The sequence below is a fragment of the Podarcis muralis genome, chromosome 7, assembly GCF_964188315.1.
Source record: "Podarcis muralis chromosome 7, rPodMur119.hap1.1, whole genome shotgun sequence".
Classification (NCBI taxonomy): Eukaryota; Metazoa; Chordata; class Lepidosauria; order Squamata; family Lacertidae; genus Podarcis; species Podarcis muralis.
The window spans coordinates 76,994,665-77,014,300 of record NC_135661.1 but is presented as its reverse complement, the minus strand read 5'-3'; the positions used below and the strand labels follow the sequence as shown (position 1 = coordinate 77,014,300).

General features: G+C 44.4%; 2 protein-coding genes across 3 annotated transcripts; one reads left to right on the top strand and one right to left on the bottom strand.

Moving 5' to 3' along the window:
- Positions 1–379: 379 nt before the first annotated feature.
- On the top strand, positions 380–8,739 carry LOC144328580 (phospholipase A2 inhibitor and Ly6/PLAUR domain-containing protein-like). Of its 2 annotated transcripts, none has more exons than XM_077932593.1 (6): positions 380–508; positions 1,211–1,303; positions 2,939–3,049; positions 4,761–4,913; positions 6,942–7,085; positions 8,248–8,739. In XM_077932593.1, exons 2-6 carry the CDS (start codon positions 1,255–1,257, stop codon positions 8,388–8,390), a joined length of 600 nt encoding a protein of 199 aa, XP_077788719.1. In that variant the 5' UTR covers positions 380–508; positions 1,211–1,254; the 3' UTR covers positions 8,391–8,739. The 2 variants fall into 2 exon arrangements, with proteins under 2 accessions (XP_077788719.1, XP_077788718.1); XM_077932592.1 differs by having other exon boundaries at positions 2,939–3,053; positions 4,765–4,913.
- An 84-nt stretch (positions 8,740–8,823) lies between these two features.
- On the bottom strand, positions 8,824–19,431 carry LOC144328581 (phospholipase A2 inhibitor NAI-like). Its single transcript, XM_077932594.1, has 6 exons — positions 19,259–19,431; positions 16,316–16,408; positions 14,505–14,621; positions 13,085–13,237; positions 11,311–11,451; positions 8,824–10,154 (listed from the first exon to the last, which is right to left on the bottom strand). Exons 2-6 carry the CDS (start codon positions 16,362–16,364, stop codon positions 10,015–10,017), a joined length of 600 nt encoding a protein of 199 aa, XP_077788720.1. The 5' UTR covers positions 16,365–16,408; positions 19,259–19,431; the 3' UTR covers positions 8,824–10,014.
- Between the last annotated feature and the right edge of the window lie 205 nt (positions 19,432–19,636).

Sequence of the window (19,636 nt, the reverse complement as noted above, 5' to 3'; positions counted from 1 at the left end):
CTATCGCCGCCACCACCACCACAGCCGCCGCCGCCTCAGCTGGGCCCATGCCTGCCGGGAGCGGCGGCGGCAGCAGCAGCGCCCCGGCGCCCTTCCCTCCCGGCGTGACGCTGCGCGCTGACGTCACGGGGCTGTAATGGTGGTGTGCCTCAAGATTTTTTTCATCAAACAAGTGTGCCTTTGCCCAAAAAAGGTTGGGAAACACTGGCTTAGATGGCTTTCAGAAGCAAATTTACTTCGGATGCTGAATGGGTAAAGGAAGGATAGGGCTACAAGTTTTTTAATTGATTCTCAGCACTACCGAAATAGGGAAGTGAAAGGACACTGGCCCAGAAACTGAAGGAATGAGATTCAGAAATCTGTAATAGGAGGAGGAGCTTAGGAAATACATCCTCAAATTCTTGTTTATAAAGAGAGCAACAAATGAAAACAGAGAGGAAAACATCCCAAGCCTGTCTTCTCTTCCTCTTCCTACAGACACCATCTTGACAACACCTGAGAACTCTTGGTAAGGCCACCATCATCCTCTGATATGTTCCTAGTCCGATCCTTGAACTTAAGCTTACGAAAATTGTATCTAAGCTAGCATCCAAGTAGAATGGAACCTTGGAGTCTGGAGGCCGCATTCAATGTTGGAGTAGACCCATTGAGGTTAATGGACATGGCAAATGTAGGTTCATCGATTTCAATGTGTCTATGCTTAGTTGAACACAGCCCTAGGTCATCTGCCCAGTTTGATCTAATTTAGCCATGTTCAGGCATTGTAAATGTTCAACAGTGAGATGTGGGTGCTGGACTAGCTGTGCCTTTGAAACCTGATGTTCTTCTTATGCTTTTATGTTACTTCTGTATCTGGTGGAATTTAGACAAGTCATGCAGCCTTCTGTGGATAAAAAAAAACCTCTGGTTTTTTCTCTGTAATGAAAGGGACATGCTTTGAAATTATTGTTTCTGAATCATGTGTGTTCTGAATCACAAGAAGGTGCACATAAATATTTCCCCACCCCAGTTTTCCTCATTCATCAACACTGTGAGATAGGTTAGGCTGAGAGAAGGTGACTGTCCCAATGTCACTATCACATTTCATGACAGAGAGCAGATATCATTTTTTAGATTCAGAGATATGTAACTTGAGAATGTGCTCCCCATCCTGCCCCCCCAAAGCTTGTTAAATTTGGAACACTTCAACACCTAACAAATTAAATTACAGGGGCAGTTTCTGTCTGAAGCTACTCACCACCATTTGGCATCACCATGAAGTTCCTGCTGGGACTCGCCGTTGGCTTTCTGCTTGTGACTATAGGTAAGTAGGGACGGGAGAATCTGTCGATTTCAGTTTTTCCCAAGTTCTGAATGTGTCCATTTCAGTTTCTTCCATATTTATGCTTGCATTTTTGTAAGCACTCTTTGGAAACTGCATCGCAACATTTGGAGATGTGCAATTGTTGAAGGATAGCTGTTTCAGTTTGTGTATTGTGATGAATGAAGAAGGCTTGCATGTTTTTTTATTTAAAGTGAGCTGAAGCAAATTTCTTTCCCATCCCTGAAGGTCAGGAATGCTCCTGTGGTCATGCCATCTGGTGTTACATTGTTATGGGAACCAGTATAGCTCCTGTGTGATGGGGAAGGGAGAATTTTACATAATGCAGGGGTAGAAACCTGAGGTTCTCCAGCCATGCTGGCTCAGGCTGATAAGAGGCTGAAGGACCACACACTCCATCCTAGTGCTAGGCCCTTTTCCACCAGCTTCCAACCAAGAGGGAGGTCACTGGAGATGTTGATGCAAGCCCCACAATTGAGTCTGATCCCCTTCAAAGAGGGGGTAGGACCAGTTCAAACTGGAGATGTTTTATTCAAGTGGAAGGGCAAGCTTGCTAGGGACTCAGGAGAGGGCCTTCTCGGTGGCTGTTCCTCTTTCTTGCCCTTCCACCGGCAGGTACCTGGTGAAATGTGGACTGAATGAAGTAACTGTTAGGTGGATTTGTAGCTGGTTGACTGACCGAACCCAACAAGTACTCTAAATGGTTCCTCGTGATCCTGGGGAAAAGTGACAGGTGGGGTGCCATAGGGGTCTGTCTTGGGCCTATTGTTGTTCAACATCTTTATAAACGACTTGGATGAAGGAATTGAGGGGATGCTCATCAAATTTGCAGATGACACCAAACTGGGAGGGGTAGCTAATGACGCAGAAGATAGAATCAGGATTCAAAATTTCCTTAGGAGATTGGAGAACTGCGTCCAAACTAGCAAAGTGAATTGCAATAGGGACAAATGTAGGGTTCTGTACATAGACAGGAAGAACCAGCTGCATAGCTATAAGATGGGGGACACCTGGCTTACTAGTAGTACACGTGAAAAGGGTCTAAGAGTCTTGGTGGACCACAAGCTTAACACAAATCAGCCGTGTGATGCAGCAGCAAAAAATCTAATGTTATTCTAGGCTGCATCAAGTATAGTATCCTGATCAAGGAAAGCAATAGTCCTGCTCTATTCTGTCTCTATTCTGTCAGTCACTGAGGACAGGCTCCTATGGTCACTCTGGAAAAGGCACATGGGAAGAAAACTGAAGAGGAGTTGTTCTGTCCACTCCAAAGCTAAGCATTGGTGCTTCAATTTCAAGAGAATGGTGTACAAGTTCTGTTACATACAGTGCAACTTCAAGACCACTTAAGTCACTATTAAAAAAAGATACAGGATCACTCCAAATCATCTGTCCATAGGTGTCACAGAAAATAGTACACACAGCTGAAAGGGAACACCTGGAGATCTGCATTGATCATTGTAATGGGTCCCTAAAAAAAATAATCGTTGCATTGTTATAATATTATTGTATAAACATAGAAGGTTGTACATTCTTAGAAGGCGTGTAAATATGAGGTTGCACTTCTGAATTTGCTACTACCCTCCTGAATGGCATGAACTGTTGGCCCTTTTCCAGGTGCTTCTTTGAAGTGTGAAGTTTGTATGGGCAGCGGCAACAGCTGTTCTGGCCCCATGGAGACCTGTGACAATGACACCTGCGTCATCTCTGTATCTGAAACCACTGTAGGTGAGTGGAAAAGACCGCAAATCTAAGCCTGTGAATAGCTTAAGCAACACTATATTTACTCAGCAGCAGCAGTACCAAAGGCGGCAAGTCATACGGTTCAATTCCAAAAGCAAATAATCTTTCATGTGCAAACTTTTTTTTTTAATTGTGTGAAGCTTTTATCCCCCTGGCAAGCATTAAGAAAGTAGAACAGATGAATGTCAGGCTAGAGTGAATAATTTCTTTTATGCAAGTGAAAGATGGAAAATAGGAAGTCCTTTTATTTTTCTCTGTTTTTCCTTTCTCCTTTCCCCTTTCTATTCTTTTCTTCTTCTTTCCCCCCTTCTTTTTATCTTATTTCTTCTGTCTCTCCTTTTGTTTTGCTTTCTGTTGGTAACCTCTGCTCTGGGCCATTATTGGGGTCCAAGGATTACCGTATTTTTCGCCCCATAGGGCGCACCGCCCCATAGGACGCACCTAGGTTTTGGGGGGGGGAATAAAGAAAAAAAAAATTTTCCCCCAGGCACGGGGCTGGTGCGGGGGAAGCCCGAGCTTCCCCCGACCCCAGCCCCAAGAACAGCCTGCTATCCGCAAGCCTAGGGAGCCCGGCGGGAAGTCGCGCTGGTCTCCCCAGGCTTGCGGAGAGCTGTGCGAAGCCCGGGCGCGCTCTTCAGCGCGCCCCAGGCTTCGGAATGCAGGCAGCTCTGCGCAACCCTTGGGAGACCGGCGCGACTTCGCGCCGGGCTCCCTAGGGTTGCACAGAGCTGCGTGAAGCCCAGGACTGCAGGCAGCTCTGCGCGGCACTCAGGAGCCCGACGCGACTTCGCGATGGTCTCCCGAGGGTTGCGCAGAGCTTCCTGAAGCCTGGAGAGCGAGAGGGGTTGGTGCTCTCCAGGCTTCAGCGAAAGCCTGCATTTGCCTCATAGGACGCACACACATTTCCCCTTCATTTTTGGAGGGGGAAAAGTGTGTCCTATAGGGCGAAAAATACGGTACTCACACATGAAGGTGGCGGATGGCTGGATGGAAGGACCTTGAGTAAGAGGCAAAGAAGGAAAGACTTCCTCACGTGAGAAACTGGGAGAAGAAAGGAAAGCTCCCCAGTTAGAGCTGGAAGGGTCCACCATTTTCAGTGTGAGAAAAGGATTAAGTACTACCTTTGAGAGAGGACTCTGCATTTTCTTATCTCTTTCTCTGATGTTGTTTTTTCTTTAGATTAGTTTCTTTAATTGCATTGTATTATGAAAAAGCTTTAATAAAAATATTATAGGGAGAAAAAAGAACATAAGTAGAGCAGTATCAGGTCAGGCCAAAAGACCATCTTGTCTAGCACTCTGTTCTCACCATTGCCAACCAAATGCCCATGGAAAGTTTGCAATCAGAACCTCAATGCAGCAACACATTTCTCATTTCTGATTCCTGGCAGCTGGCAGCTGGCTCTCAGAGGCATAGCCACTATGGCTAGCAGTGAATGATAGCCTTATCCTCATCTAACAATGGTTCCTAATCACGATAGCTATATCCCCTATTTTTTGTTTCTTAAATTGTTTTAGCTGTGGTTTTAAGCCCTCTTGAGCTTGGAAATGAGCCTTGTAGATGGTTGTAGTGAATGCATCAAATACAGGAGAATTTTATATCTTCTCTTAAAATTAGAACTGGGTTTGGGATTTTATGGCTAAGGAAACTAGCAGAGACAAAACCTAACCCTTCATCCTTCATCCCACCCCTGCAGGTAGAATGCAAGCTCAGGTAATAGCTAAAAGCTGTGACTCCTCCAACATCTGCAAAGACAGAACACAACTCCTCAACTTTGGGCGAGGGCAAGAACTAAGGACAGGAATCGCTTGCTGTGTAGGGGATGCCTGCAAAACTGCAACTCCTCAAGGTAAGGCATACTTCACCACGGCTAGCCCAAGAAATTGTACTTCCTGAGGTGAAGGGTGAGGTGGCCTGGTGAATGTGCACAATGTCTGGTTGTTGTACACATTAAGCACTCAACTTGTGCTACCCTTAACATATGGTGAGGATAATAAACAGGGAGGTCAGAGGGAAATGAATGCATTAAGTATAGGTATAGGTGCAGGGACGCGGGTGGCGCTGTGGGTAAAACCTCAGCGCCTAGGACTTGCCGATCGCATGGTCGGCGGTTCGAATCCCTGTGGCAGGGTGCGCTCCCGTTGCTCGGTCCCAGCGCCTGCCAACCTAGCAGTTCGAAAGCACCCCCGGGTGCAAGTAGATAAATAGGGACCGCTTACTAGTGGGAAGGTAAATGGCGTTTCCGTGTGCGGCTCTGGCTCGCCAGAGTAGTTTCGTCATGCTGGCCACGTGACCAGGAAGTGTCTGCGGACAACGCTGGCTCCCGGCCTCCAGAGTGAGATGAGCGCACAACCCTAGAGTCTGTCAAGACTGGCCCGTACGGGCAGGGGTACCTTTATCTTTTTATAGGTGCTGGCAATTCAGTTAGAGCTGGAACATATACAAAAGGAGCATAATAATCCTTTACAAAGGTGATAAAACTATCAACTTGGTAGTTTGGGGTTAATTAACACCAATACAGGATAGGAAACAATTGTCTCCATTAAGAACGACGTGAAATGAATTGTGCCTCTTGATGAAGAAATTTCGTAGTGGAGCCTCCCTTTAAAAATTTTCTACACACACACACCTGTTCCTAACAATTAGGGGCATGAATTCAGGCTCATGGTAGTGGTCAGCTATTCAGAGACAGAAGGTAGGAGAACAAACCAAGCCGTGTATAAGACAATGTGACAGAACAATAACAATGTCAATTTATTTGTACCTGCCCATCAGACCAGGTTGCCCCAGCCTTCTGGGAGACTTCCAACGTATATAAAAACATAATAAAACATTAAATTTTTTAAAGCTTCCCTATACAAGCCTGCCTTCAGATGTCTTCTAAAGGTTATTTAGTTCCTCATCTACTGGGAAAGCCCTCTGCTGGTTCCCTGTAGCTTCATTTTTGCAGTAAGGGATCCGCCAGGAGGTCCTCAGTGTCTGGGCTGAATGATGGGGCTGGAGATGCTCCTTCAGGTATACAGGGCCAAGGCCATTTAGGGCTTTAAAGGTCATCACCAACACTTTGAATTGTGCTCAGAATTCAGAAGGAGAAGATGTAGAAAATTTCCCCTTGCACTTGTGAATAAGGGAGGAATAGGGATTTGCATACTCTCCAGAAATTGTGTCTACGCTTTCAAAATGTGAGGTTTGCTTGTGCTCTGCTCTTGGCCCACACTTTCTTGACGCAGGTCCACACTTTCCTAGTCCATGTTTGAGCACTTTCTTTCCCCTGCCTCTTTCCCCAGGAAAACACAATCTTTACTGCTGAATTCGAGCAAACAGCAATTCAGGTTTTCCGCTGACTGTCATTTGCTCCAGTTCAGTGGTAAGTATTGTGATTTCCTGGGGAAAGAGGCAGGGGAAAGAAAAGTCTGGAAATCTCAGCCCAGATGCTATGACAGTGATGTAGCTCAGCCTGGTGGCTACCTGTTTCCAGAAGTTGTTGAAAGGACCTTACCTGCAATAGACCTGTAGACTCTAAATGGGAGGACTGAGGGTTCTCTGTGGTTTTTTGGCTGGCTCTGAGGAACGGGCAGCTCAAATGCCTCTGGGCTGGGGAGAGGCTGACAATATGGATTTCTCATGCACCGGGGCTTCTGGGAAAGTGGTGCCATCAGCAGTTGATGAGGATATTAATTCCTTCGCCTGTTCTGCTACCTTCTCAGAATCCATCATGCCATGCCCTTGACATTTGGGGTGTGGGTGTGTGACCCAGGACTATTACAACTTCCTAGTAAAATAGAGGACTGCTAGTTCAAAACTATGTTCTCCTCTGCATCAGTTTCCTCGCTTTCTTTGCTCTCCCAACCAATGGGCTTTCACTAATTGGTTTCAGTGCCTCCACGCATCAACCAACCCAATGGGAAGCGGTGCCCAGCCTGCTTTTCTTTGCTTTCTGGTGTTTGTGATCCCAATGAGACGGTGGACTGCGTTGGACCACAGAACGACTGTCTTGAAATGGCTGTGATGGTTTCTTATGGTAATTCCAATTTCACATACACAATGTGCCGTTGAAGGAGAGTCAATGTCCTATATCTATTCTCTTCAGGCAAACTGAAATGCAGGTTGAAAAGCAACTGATGGAATCAGTTGCATGTACCTAAAAATATGCATAAAATAAATTGGTGGAGTCAGCACTACATGGTGCTACATAACCCTCTGAACAGTTTGCCACTGATTTCTGCCCCTCCAAAACATTTATCTGTCCTATTCAGTGAGCTTATGCCACCTACACTCTCTGAGACTAAAGAAGCCATAGAATCATAGAACTGTAGAGTTGGAAGGGATCATGAGGGTCATCTAGTCCAACCCCACTGAAATGCAGGAATCGTTTACCCAACGTGGGGCTCAAACCCACAACCCTGAGGTCAAGAGTCTCATTCTCTACCCACTGAGATATCCTTCCTTACTTATTAGGTTACTGGACTGAATTACTCATTAGGTTCAATAAATTACAGAGCAAAGACTCAGTGGATATGGACATCTCTTCTTGTAATAAAATACATGAGAATTGGAAGGGGGTGTCAGGGATCCTTCAGCAACTGACTTGGCATGTTGTTGTTGTTGTTAGAATTTATATACCGCCCTATACCCGGAGGTCTCAGGACGGTTCACAGAATACATTTTTATATAGAATGCACTTTATAAAGATGTATTTTCACCATAAAGATGCAGAAGACCCACTTGATTTCAGAAAATGGCTAGATGGGGATCACATAGTCTAAAGCCAGCTACATTGCTAAGTTTATATAGACTTACTTTGGTTTTGTTTTTGCACTGTTATGCTGCAATGCTGTAAATACATCTGGGAATAATCCCCACTGAACTCAATAAGGGTTTCTTCTGAGCAGACATGTATAGGATTGCTGTTAATAGGCTCATTAATTAGCCTTTGCTATGCATCAATAACAGCAATATCAGGTAACAGATTCCAGAGGTGTGGTTGTGCTAGTCTGTTGCAACTGAGGTCAAGTGGCCGTGAAACATAAGAGATAGAAAGAGAGCCTGTGATTCTATAGGCCAAATCACATATGCAAATTCTTATAGTGCAAAGGATGGAAAATGTCTTGGGACTTGGGCAGAGAGGGCAGTTGTTCGTGGAATCCAGGACTCATCGAATACATCTTGTCTCCCATATCCAGGAACTGTCATCGTCAAGGTTGTTCAGAAGGGCTGTGCCACTAAGGGGTTTTGTGATGGCTTAAAACTAGGCGAAACCACCGTATCCGGCTTTTACTCTCACGTCACAAAAGCTGAATGCGTGCCAGCCTCACGGCCAGAATGATGACTTCATCAGCTGCCTTCTCAGGATTTGGGGGCTTCTGCCACTGAAGAACCTATTCTGATCCACCTCTGTGCTGCTGCGTGATGGGGGACTCTGCTTAAACACCTCTGTATCACTTATCTGCAATTTCATCCAAAAATGAGTTCTACCACCCAGGGATAGAATGATGCCCTCTTTGAGTGAAACAAATAAATCATAACTTGAATGAAAGATGTCCCCTTGTTCTGCTAGGGCAGAGATAGGGAATCCTGTGGCCCTCCAGGTGTCAAGTGACAAGTGGGCAGGGCCACCTATCTGTCAGTCACTTGACATCATTATGCTTTTTTATATAGAGAGATTTTTCCAAAGGGGGAAAAAAAAATTATACAACTTTTTCCAGTTAACATTCAGTTTGTATTCGACTTCCCCTCTCCCCATCCATGGTTTCCCCACATTTTCTAATATCGCAGCATATTATAGTTCTTCTATACATTATGTCCTCCAAAGCATTCTCAGACATGTATTTTACTGCTGTTCTTACACCAAACCTACTTGCGTTTTAGCTTGTTTACATTTAAATAATAATAATCTGCAAACATTTTCCAATCCTCCTTAAACACAGTATCATCTTGATCTCCAATTTTACTACTTAGACTTGCTAATTCAGCATATTCCATGAGTTTCAGCTGCCAGTCGTCTTCAGTGGGCACTGCCTCATCTTGCCATTTTTGCTCATATATTATCCTCGCTGCAGTTGTGACATATAAAAATAAGTTCATATGGGGGGGTTGTACATCTGTCCCAGTTATACTTAAAAGAAAAGCCTCTGGGTTTTTCTGGGGGGGGAGTCTCGTTGAATTTTTTTTTTTTTTAAGCTCATCATAAATCATTCCCCAGAAACCCTTGGCTACTCTACATTTCCAGCAAATTTTGATTTTGATTTATACATCTTTGCCAATTTGTTTGGTGTTAGGTACCACCTAAAAATCATTTTCATGTAGTTTTCCTTTGAAGCATAACTCACTGGGAATTCCAAATCTGATTTCCACAGTTTCCCCCATGATTCTGTTTCTATATTATGACCCACGTCTCGAGCCCAATAAATCATAGCAGCACTTGCCATCATTATGAAGCCAGATGGCAACCTCAGAAGGGCTCATTATTAGTGTCCATCAGCTGATTGGTGCAGACAGTCCACTTTCAAGGGACCCCTATGAAGCCATAGTTTGTATTCAATGATAGTCAATGCCTTAGGTTGCACTACCCAAAGCCAACCAAGAAGGTACATCACTGTTACAAAAAGGTCATTAGGAATATCAATGCAGCTGGCCTGAAATGGATTTCCCTATATAAAACTGATTGAGGTGTACAGAGAGAGAAATTATCTTGCATTGCTCTTTAGCTAGTTTTTATTGGTCATCACAAAGCAGCATTCAATGTCCTCTTTGGGAGGAAATTACATTAGAGAAGATTGCAAACACATAGGGAACAACTTGTGGCATCTCCCTAGGCTTTTGGTCTAATTCAGTGGGGCTCTTCCTATCTTCTTAGAAGTAATATCCTTGCTACCTAGTACGGGAAGAATATAACACAATCTCTAATAAGGATCAATAGTGAGGAGGAAGTCTGGTGGCTGATGATTCATTCAAGCTGAAATGGGAGCTGGTGTGCACTCAGCTTTCGTAATATCAGTATAAACCCCTGCAGTAGCCACTTTGCCCACTTTTGCAGCACAGGCAGGTTGGGAAACACAGCCATTCATGATGACATTGAAGGTGAATTTACCTGGAAACAAAAAGTTCAGGGTCAGGAGAAAGAGCTAGACAGAGAGCAGGAGAGAGAAGTAACCTGGCCTCACAATGGTAGCTATTCCCTATCCATGTCAACAGAGGCCTTGTTCAAAACCCAGTAGACTAGATATACAAGGGAATTTATCCTAAACCAGCCAAGGGATGGAAGAGTAGAAAACACCAGCCCAGGATCTGAGAGTCTGTGACCCTCCAGGTCTTGCTGTACCCCAACTTTCATTAGCCCCAGCCAACATGGCCAATGATCAGAGATGATGGGAAGTGTGGTCCAACCTTCTGGACAAAAAAAGAAGTACTGTGCTTAGTTAAACTATGGAATTTGTTCCCACAAGAGGCTGTGACGGCCCACAAATTGGATGGCTTTAAAAGAGGATTAGACAAATTCATGGAGGACAAGGATATATGCGGCAGCTAGCCACAAAGGCTATGTTCTACCTCCACTGTTGGAGGCAGTAGACCTTTGAAAACCATTTGCTGGGAATCAGGGAGAGTGCTGTTCTACTTATGTCCCTCTTGTGGGCTTCCCATAGGCATCTGGTTGGCTACTGTGAGAACAGCATGCTGGAGTAGATGAGCATTTGGCCTGATTCAGCAGCGCCTCTTCTTATATGTTCTTAACACCAGGAGGTACACAAGATCCCCATTCCTGCCCAGAAATTTGGGATGAGCAGATGAACTATTTCCACTCCATGTCTGTTTCATAGCATGGACTGGTCACTTTTAATAAGGCCATTGCCTTTCCTTTTGACTTCACTGTTTGCATTTCCAACCCGCTCCAACTGCAGATATGTGTAGTTGCAACGAAAGATAACACATCGGGCATCTAATGAAGAGGACTGTGGTCCATGCAAGCTGATGCCATAACAAATTTGTCAGGGTTGAAGGTGTCATAAGGTCCTTTGTTGCTTTTCGTAGCTGACCTCAAATAACTGACTTAGAATCATAGAGTTGGAAGAGACCAGAAGGGTCATTCCCTGCAATGCAGAAATCTTATGCCCAACATGGGGCTTGAACCCACAACCCTAAGATTAAGAGTCTTATGCTTTACGGACAGAGGTAGCAGGTAACCATTGAAGCAGTTTGACCAGGGGCTCCAGCTAATCTCCACCCGCAGACCTGCAATTCAGAATTACCATATGTGACTTTTTCCTCCAATTCAAGACAGTAGTCCTCGGTTCCAATGCAATCCACGGTCTCTGTTTCACAACCACCGGGTAACAAAGAGTAGCAGCCTGGGCATTGCTTGCCATTAGGTTTGTTCAATGCTGGTGGCACTGAAACCATATAGAGAGGGAAATGGTAAATGGTCAGCTTGTTAGGCAAAGCAAAGTTGGCAGCTGACACAATTCAGCTACTCCCTCTGTTCCCCACCCCAGGCAGCACACGTGTGTGGATGCTTCCAATTCTCACCATCTAATTTTCTTGCTGGATTTTAAAGTTACGAACGTAGGAAGTTACAAACACAGGAAGTTACAAACATATGGGGCTGCCCATGAAGACAATCAGAAAACGTCTATAAATACTGTTGGGAATCTGAATATGTGCAGCTACTCACACAGAGTCAATTAAGGTTTGGCCAACAGCCAAGGCAATGTGAAGGAGTAAGTCTACCTGGTGATACAGAAGCATGGAGACAGCTCTATGATTGGTCAAGCTCTCTCACGGGAATACTGATTAATGGCCTACTAACTGGAATGTGTTAGTACGAGTTTCAGTTGAGAGAGTTGAGAGTCGTGTATGAGAGAGTTAGTCAAAGATCCGTGTTCTATTCTAATCCTGTAAATAGTCCACTGTATATAATAAACACTTATAACTACAAGTTCCTGGTTCCTGCTTCGTCCATCCTGTCTGTAGCCAAGTTGCCAATTGCTTTTGTGAACTCTGCGTTTACTCTGCTAGGTCTGGCTAAGATCCTGCAACTAGTCAGAAAGTTGCGAAACACCAATAGGCTTTGCCAATAAGTACTGGCTATGGTGACTGTAAAACAAAGAGATCAAAATGATGAACTTCCTATGGAAAACTGGAGGCCTTTTTTTTTTTTTTTTTTTTTTTGAAGATCTGACGAAGTGTTATAGTGATATGAAGTCACAAGCAGGATTCGAGATATGAGTGGCAGAAAAATAAAACAAAAAAAATGGTAAAATGGTATTGGGGGGGTTGGTAACAAGTATAAGGCAGCAACCAAGAATAGGAACAAAAACATCAGGAATGGAAGGATGGGAGGTCAAAAAGAAAAATCTAAGAGAATGGCATGTTGCCTGTGAAGTAGATTTGTTAAAATCTTTGAAAACTTGATAAAAATCAATTAAAAACAAAAGTACTGAATATGGCTTCTAGAATTCTGATGGTGCAGCCCTGTGCAGACATATTGTGAATTTTTAAAGAGTTTTATTAGCTGCTTGTTCCCCCCCGCCCCCAACATAACACATAAACACGGAAGACTATAGTAAGCTAGGTTAAACCGAATCAGGCTATTGGTCTATCTAGCTTCATAATTTTCAGTCAGTTGCTATCCAGAGTTTCAGGCAGGAGACATTCCCAAATTTACCTGGAAATGTCAGGGATCAAACCTGGAACCTTCTGCATGCAAAGCAATTGCTCTACTTCTGAGATACATCTCCAGACAACATAGGAGCATAGGTCACGCCCCCTCCCCAAAATGTGCCTAGGACCACACACACACACCCCAGCCCCACACTACACCACTGGGCCACGTGGGCACTGATAGCTTCCCCCTGTGGACAACATCATAAGTCTGGCCATAATTATTTGTAATTATTTGGCCCAGAGCAGGGTAGGGGAGATAAGAATATGGCCCACTGGTCACATCCAGTTCCCCACATCTGTTTTAAAGCGACAGAAGAACTTTCCAGGTTAGATGATCACTGGCAACTCACGGATACTTACATTGAGGAGATACTGCCCTGCAAGTATCTCCCGCGCAACAGGTGATGTGGGACCGAATGTATTTCCCCTGCCCAAAATTCATGTACGTTGGGGGGCTGTTGCAGACACTTGAGGATGCACAGCTCTTTGAGACTGTCTGTGTTGTCGCTTCACCTGCACAGGAAGAAAAATGGGATTTGCTTAGAAAGCTGCAGTCACCAACTACTCTCACCCTATACCTGTGCAAATTAGCTTTGTATAGCTGGGTCGAAATTCCTCTGGGGGGAATTCGTCTGGGTTGTTCCTACGGGTGTTTCTGCAGCACAGGATCCTCCAGATTCAAAGCTTATTGGCACAGATCTTTTTCTTGTTCTTCTTTCATTATATGAATATTGGGTCCTCAATTTTTACACATGTGCACACACTCAAGACTGCTGCCCCTGCTTGATCTGCTCATCAACCTCACCTACCTCTTTGATAACCACCTGTCAGGGACTGGGCAGAGGAGGAGGAATGATGGAGACCACATCCCCATCCTGATCCTTCCAGGGAGGAGAAAAAGACAGTCTAGATTTACAACAGTGGTTTGCAGAGGTCACAGCTCAGAGGCAGATGTAGGGAAAAGTTGAGAAATAATGGGGAAGGAGGGCAGGCAGAGCCAAAGCAGCAGCTGGCTGACATATTGTCACTAGAAAGCATTCCAGACCCACCATCTCCCAGAACCCAGCAAGCCTTAAAAGTAGGAGAGTAAAAAGCTCAAAGACAGAGGCCACGTAGCAGCACCCATAGAGGGGATGAATAAGGAAGTGGGAGAGACACGGGGTGGAGATTCACTTGGGACAATGCCATTATACAAGATGCTGGATTCTACAGCCTTTCTCTGTAAAGTTTGAAATAAAAAAGGACTGAAAGAAACTTTTCCTTGTATTTATACTTTCCTGGGCAACCAGCCAGGGGCTGCTGACAGCAACCTGACAACACCCTTCCGCCACACCTGACTAAACCCCTGTTCCATTTTCACCCTGCCCATGCCTATCTGCCCCACAACTCACTCCAAGTCCCTCCCCTCCCAGCTTGCCTTGTCCCTCTTCCTCCCCTCCCAGCAAACTGCAGCGTGACAACAGCCTTATATTTTTATGTATATAGGGATACACAAACACAAGCATCCCTTCTCTTTCTCTTGCCAACTATTAGCTGTTAGGAGTCATGCTAGTTGAGTGCTCTGTCCCTGGCTCTGTCATGTCAAAGGCATGAGGCTGACTGGTGTCAAACTCTTGTTCTGAATGAGCAAATTAAGTCCTCGCTTTGCTGTAAGAGTCTTGCTTCACATTTGAGCTGTAGGCTTAATAGAGGCTGTAGAGATCTGGGAGCACAACAACTTCCCCTGCCCACCCTGGCTGCAAGGAGGCATTTCTGGACTTGTCTGTCTCAGACGACCAACCTAATGAGGTTTCCGTGTAGGCAATGGCACAGGTGTCTTGGCCAGCGTCACAGTTCTCCATCCTGCCAACACAACTGCTGCCGAGGCCACTGCAGACTTCACATTCCAAAGAAGTGCCTGGTGGAGGAAAAGTGACACAGTGTCATATCCATTTGCACAGGTCTGCCATGTCTCTGCATTACTTCCTTCAGCAACATGAACCTTCATGCAATCACAAGGCAAGGTGTGGCCACAGGTGTGGGACAGACTATCACCAGCACATAACTCCGGCGCTGAAAAGTAAGCAGGGGCTGTCCTTATGCTATTGGCTCAGCTTCAAGGTTATTGTGTTCCTTTACAAGCACCGTAAAAATTTGGGTCTAGGGCAGTGAAGGCCAGACTTGGCCCTCCAGCTGTTTTGGGACTACAATTCCCATCCTCCCTGACCACTGGTCATGTTAGCTAGGGATGGTGGGAGTTGTAGTCTCAGAACAGCTGGAGGGCCAAGTTTGGCCATCACTGCAGTGTCTAGGGACTCAGCTACATTAGTCAAAAAACAATGCTTTGAATGCATTATAAACATGCAACACCAGATGGCACCAGAGAGCAAACAAATTTTCTATTCCATTTTTACATAGGGTTTTTGTTTTCTTTTGTTATAATGATTTAATTTCTGACTTATTTACAGTGGTTTTTTCCTTTGTGTAGATCCACCCCAGGAGACCTCAAGGACTGCCTAATTCCCCTTATTCCTGCCTGATCACTTAAATATTCAGGGGAGGCACTGTTAGTGGTTCTCTATGGCTCATATGCATGGCTCAGATCCACCAGGAACTGAGGACCGGATGTCAAGGACCTAATTTTATGGAAATCCCTTCAGCTGAGGTCAGAGAGGCTCTCTCCCTGCTGAACTTCTGGTGCCTATTGAAAACTTGTTGTTGTTGTTGTTGTTGTTGTTGTTGTTGTTGTTGTTGTTACAGCAGGTGTTTTAGTTGAAGTTTGATCTTATAGTTTTAACTGATTTTTATTTTTATTGTTTGTATTGCATCTTTTTAAACAGCTTAGAGAGTATACAAACTGTTTCAATAAATAAATAAAAAACAATGTACCAAAAATGATAAACAGTTAAAGTTCTGTAGCTGCCAACCCAGAATCTTAGGTAAGGCAGTTTGGTGGGGTTGCTGAGAATTCTTTCTCTTAGAAATCTAACTCCCTTTCCAGAACTGCAGTTACCATAGTTCTCTAGCAAAAGGGATGGACTACATATTCAGAATGGAATATGATGTAAGCATAGGGATACAGGAGACAACCAATTCAGTTCACATTTCAAAACGGACCTCCCAAATTGACACTTTCTGAAACAACTTGTGAACTAAAACATCACCATCTGCTGAAATCTGCACTTGTCTGAATTTTGTAATGCTGCTCTCTGGCCAAGTACTGCGTGTAAAGATGCATATACCAGGGTTAAGTGTGTATTAAAAATGCACAGGTTACTGAAAAGAACATACAAAAATGAGTTACAGTAGGGTGATTGCTTTGGAAAAAATGCACATCAAAGCATATTTCATACCAAAATGCTAATGTATATCCCTGAAGATTTATTAAAAATAATTACAATTGCTGGTTGATGTGGAAATGTGTAGGATTCAATTTAAGATGGGAAAAGTGAGAAACTGAGAGGAACCTAAATTGATATATTTGCCTATCTGACCCAGTTTAAGTCTATTTTGGAAAGCTCTTAAACTATCTGCCAGGGAATGGGAAATAATTTTCTCCTGCCAATGAAGCTACAGTATTTCCCACAGGAGTGCTTACCAGGCTCTACTGACCTGTCTGTATTAAAACTGAGAAGAGCAAAAATCCCAGGAGTTCCTGCATGTTGATGGGGAAGGATCACAGAAGAGACAACGAGACTGGTGTATCTGTAATGATAACAACATTCAATGAGCTGTTTATCTAAATATCATGTTTAGAGTCTGTGATTCTCCCCCTCCTTTTTTATCCTATTGTACCGACCCACTGCAAGAAGATCAAACCTATCCATTCCTAAGGGAATCAGCCCTGAGTGCTCACTGGAAGGACAAATCCTGAAGCTGAGGCTCCAATACTTTAGCCACCTCATGAGAAGAGAAGACTCCCTGGAAAAGACCCTGATGTTGGGAAAGATGGAGGGCACAAGGAGAAGGGGACGACAGAGGACGAGATGGTTGGACAGTGTTCTCGAAGCTACCAACATGCATTTGACTAAACTGCAGGAGGCAATGGAGACAGGAGTGCCTGGAGTGCTCTGGTCCATGGGGTTATGAAGAGTCAGACATTACTAAATGACTAAACAACAACAACCCACCCCAAAATGGTAAAGGCTACAGCTATCATTCTGAAATTTTCCAGGTTTCTTTGCCTCAGTCTTCTCCGATAAAGAAAACAATGCCCGACCTGAAGAATTTGGAGCAAATGATTCAGCAGAGGAAACACAACCCAGAATAACTAAGGAGATAGTACAAGAATACTTGGCTAGTCTAGATGTATTCAAGTCTCCAGGGCCAGATGAACTGCATCCAAGAGTATTAAAAGAACTGGCAGATGTGATTTCAGAACCACTGGCAGTCATCTTTGAGAATTCCTGGAGAACAGGCGAAGTCCCCGCAGACTGGAGGAGGGCAAATGTTGTCCCTATTTTCAAAAAGGGGAAAAGAGAGGACCCAAATAATTACCGCCCAGTCAGTCTGACATCAATACCAGGGAAGATTCTGGAGCAGATCATTAAGCAAACAGTCTGTGAGCACCTAGAAAGGAATGCTGTGATCACCAATAGTCAGCATGGATTTCTGAAAAATAAGTCATGTCAGACTAACCTGATCTCGTTTTTTGACAGAATTACAAGCCTGGTAGATGAAGGGAACGCAGTGGATGTAGTCTACCTTGATTTCAGCAAGGCATTTGACAAGGTGCCCCATGATATTCTTGTAAAGAAGCTGGTAAAATGCGGTCTTGACTATGCTACCACTCAGTGGATTTGTAACTGGCTGACTGACCGAACCCAAAGGGTGCTCATCAATGGTTCCTCTTCATCCTGGAGAAGAGTGACTAGTGGGGTGCCACAGGGTTCTGTCTTGGGCCCGGTCTTATTCAACATCTTTATCAACGACTTGGATGATGGACTCAAGGGCATCCTGATCAAATTTGCAGATGACACCAAACTGGGAGGGGTGACTAACACCCCAGAGGACAGGATCACACTTCAAAACGACCTTGACAGATTAGAGAACTGGGCCAAAACAAACAAGATGAATTTTAACAGGGAGAAATGTAAAGTATTGCACTTGGGCAAAAAAAATGAGAGGCACAAATACAAGATGGGGGACACCTGGCTTGAGAGCAGTACATGTGAAAAGGATCTAGGAGTCTTGGTTGACCACAAACTTGACATGAGCCAACAATGTGACGCGGCAGCTAAAAAAGCCAATGCAATTCTGGGCCTCATCAATAGGAGTATAGCATCTAGATCAAGGGAAGTAATAGTGCCACTGTATTCTGCTCTGGTCAGACCTCACCTGGAGTACTGTGTCCAGTTCTGGGCACCACAGTTCAAGAAGGACACTGACAAACTCGAACGTGTCCAGAGGAGGGCAACCAAAATGGTCAAAGGCCTGGAAACGATGCCTTATGAGGAACGGCTAAGGGAGCTGGGCATGTTTAGCCTGGAGAAGAGGAGGTTAAGGGTTGATATGATAGCCATGTACAAATATATAAAAGGATGTCACATAGAGGAGGGAGAAAGGCTGTTTTCTGCTGCTCCAGAGAAGCGGACACGGAGCAATGGATCCAAACTACAAGAAAGAAGATTCCACCTAAACATTAGGAAGAACTTCCTGACAGTAAGAGCTGTTCGACAGTGGAATTTGCTGCCAAGGAGTGTGGTGGAGTCTCCTTCTTTGGAGGTCTTTAAGCAGAGGCTTGACAACCATATGTCAGGAGTGCTCTGATGGTGTTTCCTGCTTGGCAGGGGGTTGGACTCGATGGCCCTTGTGGTCTCTTCCAACTCTATGATTCTATGATTCTATGATTCTATGAAATTTTCCAGGTTCCATCCCCTCCAAAGGGGTGGTCATGCCTGCTAATTGCAATCAGTTCTGACAGAAGATTTTAAAATTTATAGATCAAGGTAGCTCCTGTGTCTGCAAACAAGAGTCACTTTGGCCAAAAGGGGGAGAGGCATTCTAGCTATCTCTAGATTCCCCATTATAACGAATGGGACAACATAAATTCGTTTATACAGAATGACTCAGAACCCAGAGCATATATCAAAGCATATAAAGCACAGAGTGATTCAAACACCAATCCGATTATTTTTAAAAAAGACACAGAGTACAGTGGTACCTTGGTTTAGGAACAGCTTAGTTTATGAACAACTTGGACTAAGAACGCTGCAAACCTGGAAGTAGGTGTTTTAGTTTGTGAACTTTGCCTTGGAATAAGAACATGTTTCGCTTCCTGTTGAATCTGTTCCATTTGTAAATTGAGTCCCCCGCTGCTGTGGGAAAGCACACCTTGGTTTAAGAATGGTTTAAGAACAGACTTCCAGAATGGATTAAGTTCACAAACCAAGGTACCACTGTAAATTTCTGTGCCAACTCCTAATATATACCAGCACCTGTTGTACATTGCAAGACAGATACTGGGGTTACTAAATACATTGGAGAGTTTATATGCATAGAGTTGAAGAAGGACTCTAGCTAGAGACAAGGCAGGATAAAGACCAAGGAACTCACCCAAATATCTTGAGCTGCTTTTCCGATCTGGGGAACAGCTGCTCCGGATTGTAGAATTTGCTTTCTGTTTTTCTCCTGCCTTATCCGTCACTAATATAGGAGTCTTATGTACCATGATGCTGGAGGGCTTGTTTGTTCTTTATAACACCCACAGAAATAACACAGGATTGTGGTTTCTCCTCTTTCTCCCACAATCCTTTCCGCATTCTGCAAACAAAAGGAAGCCAGCCAAAAGCTTGGCACAACAAGGGCAAACACTGAAGGCAGAGAGGTCACTCTTGTGACTTCTTATCGGCTTTAGAAAGTCAGAGGACAAGCGAGAAGGAGGAAGTACATCCTAGAGGTTAAGGGTAGAGCTTCTGACTTTGAAGATCTCCT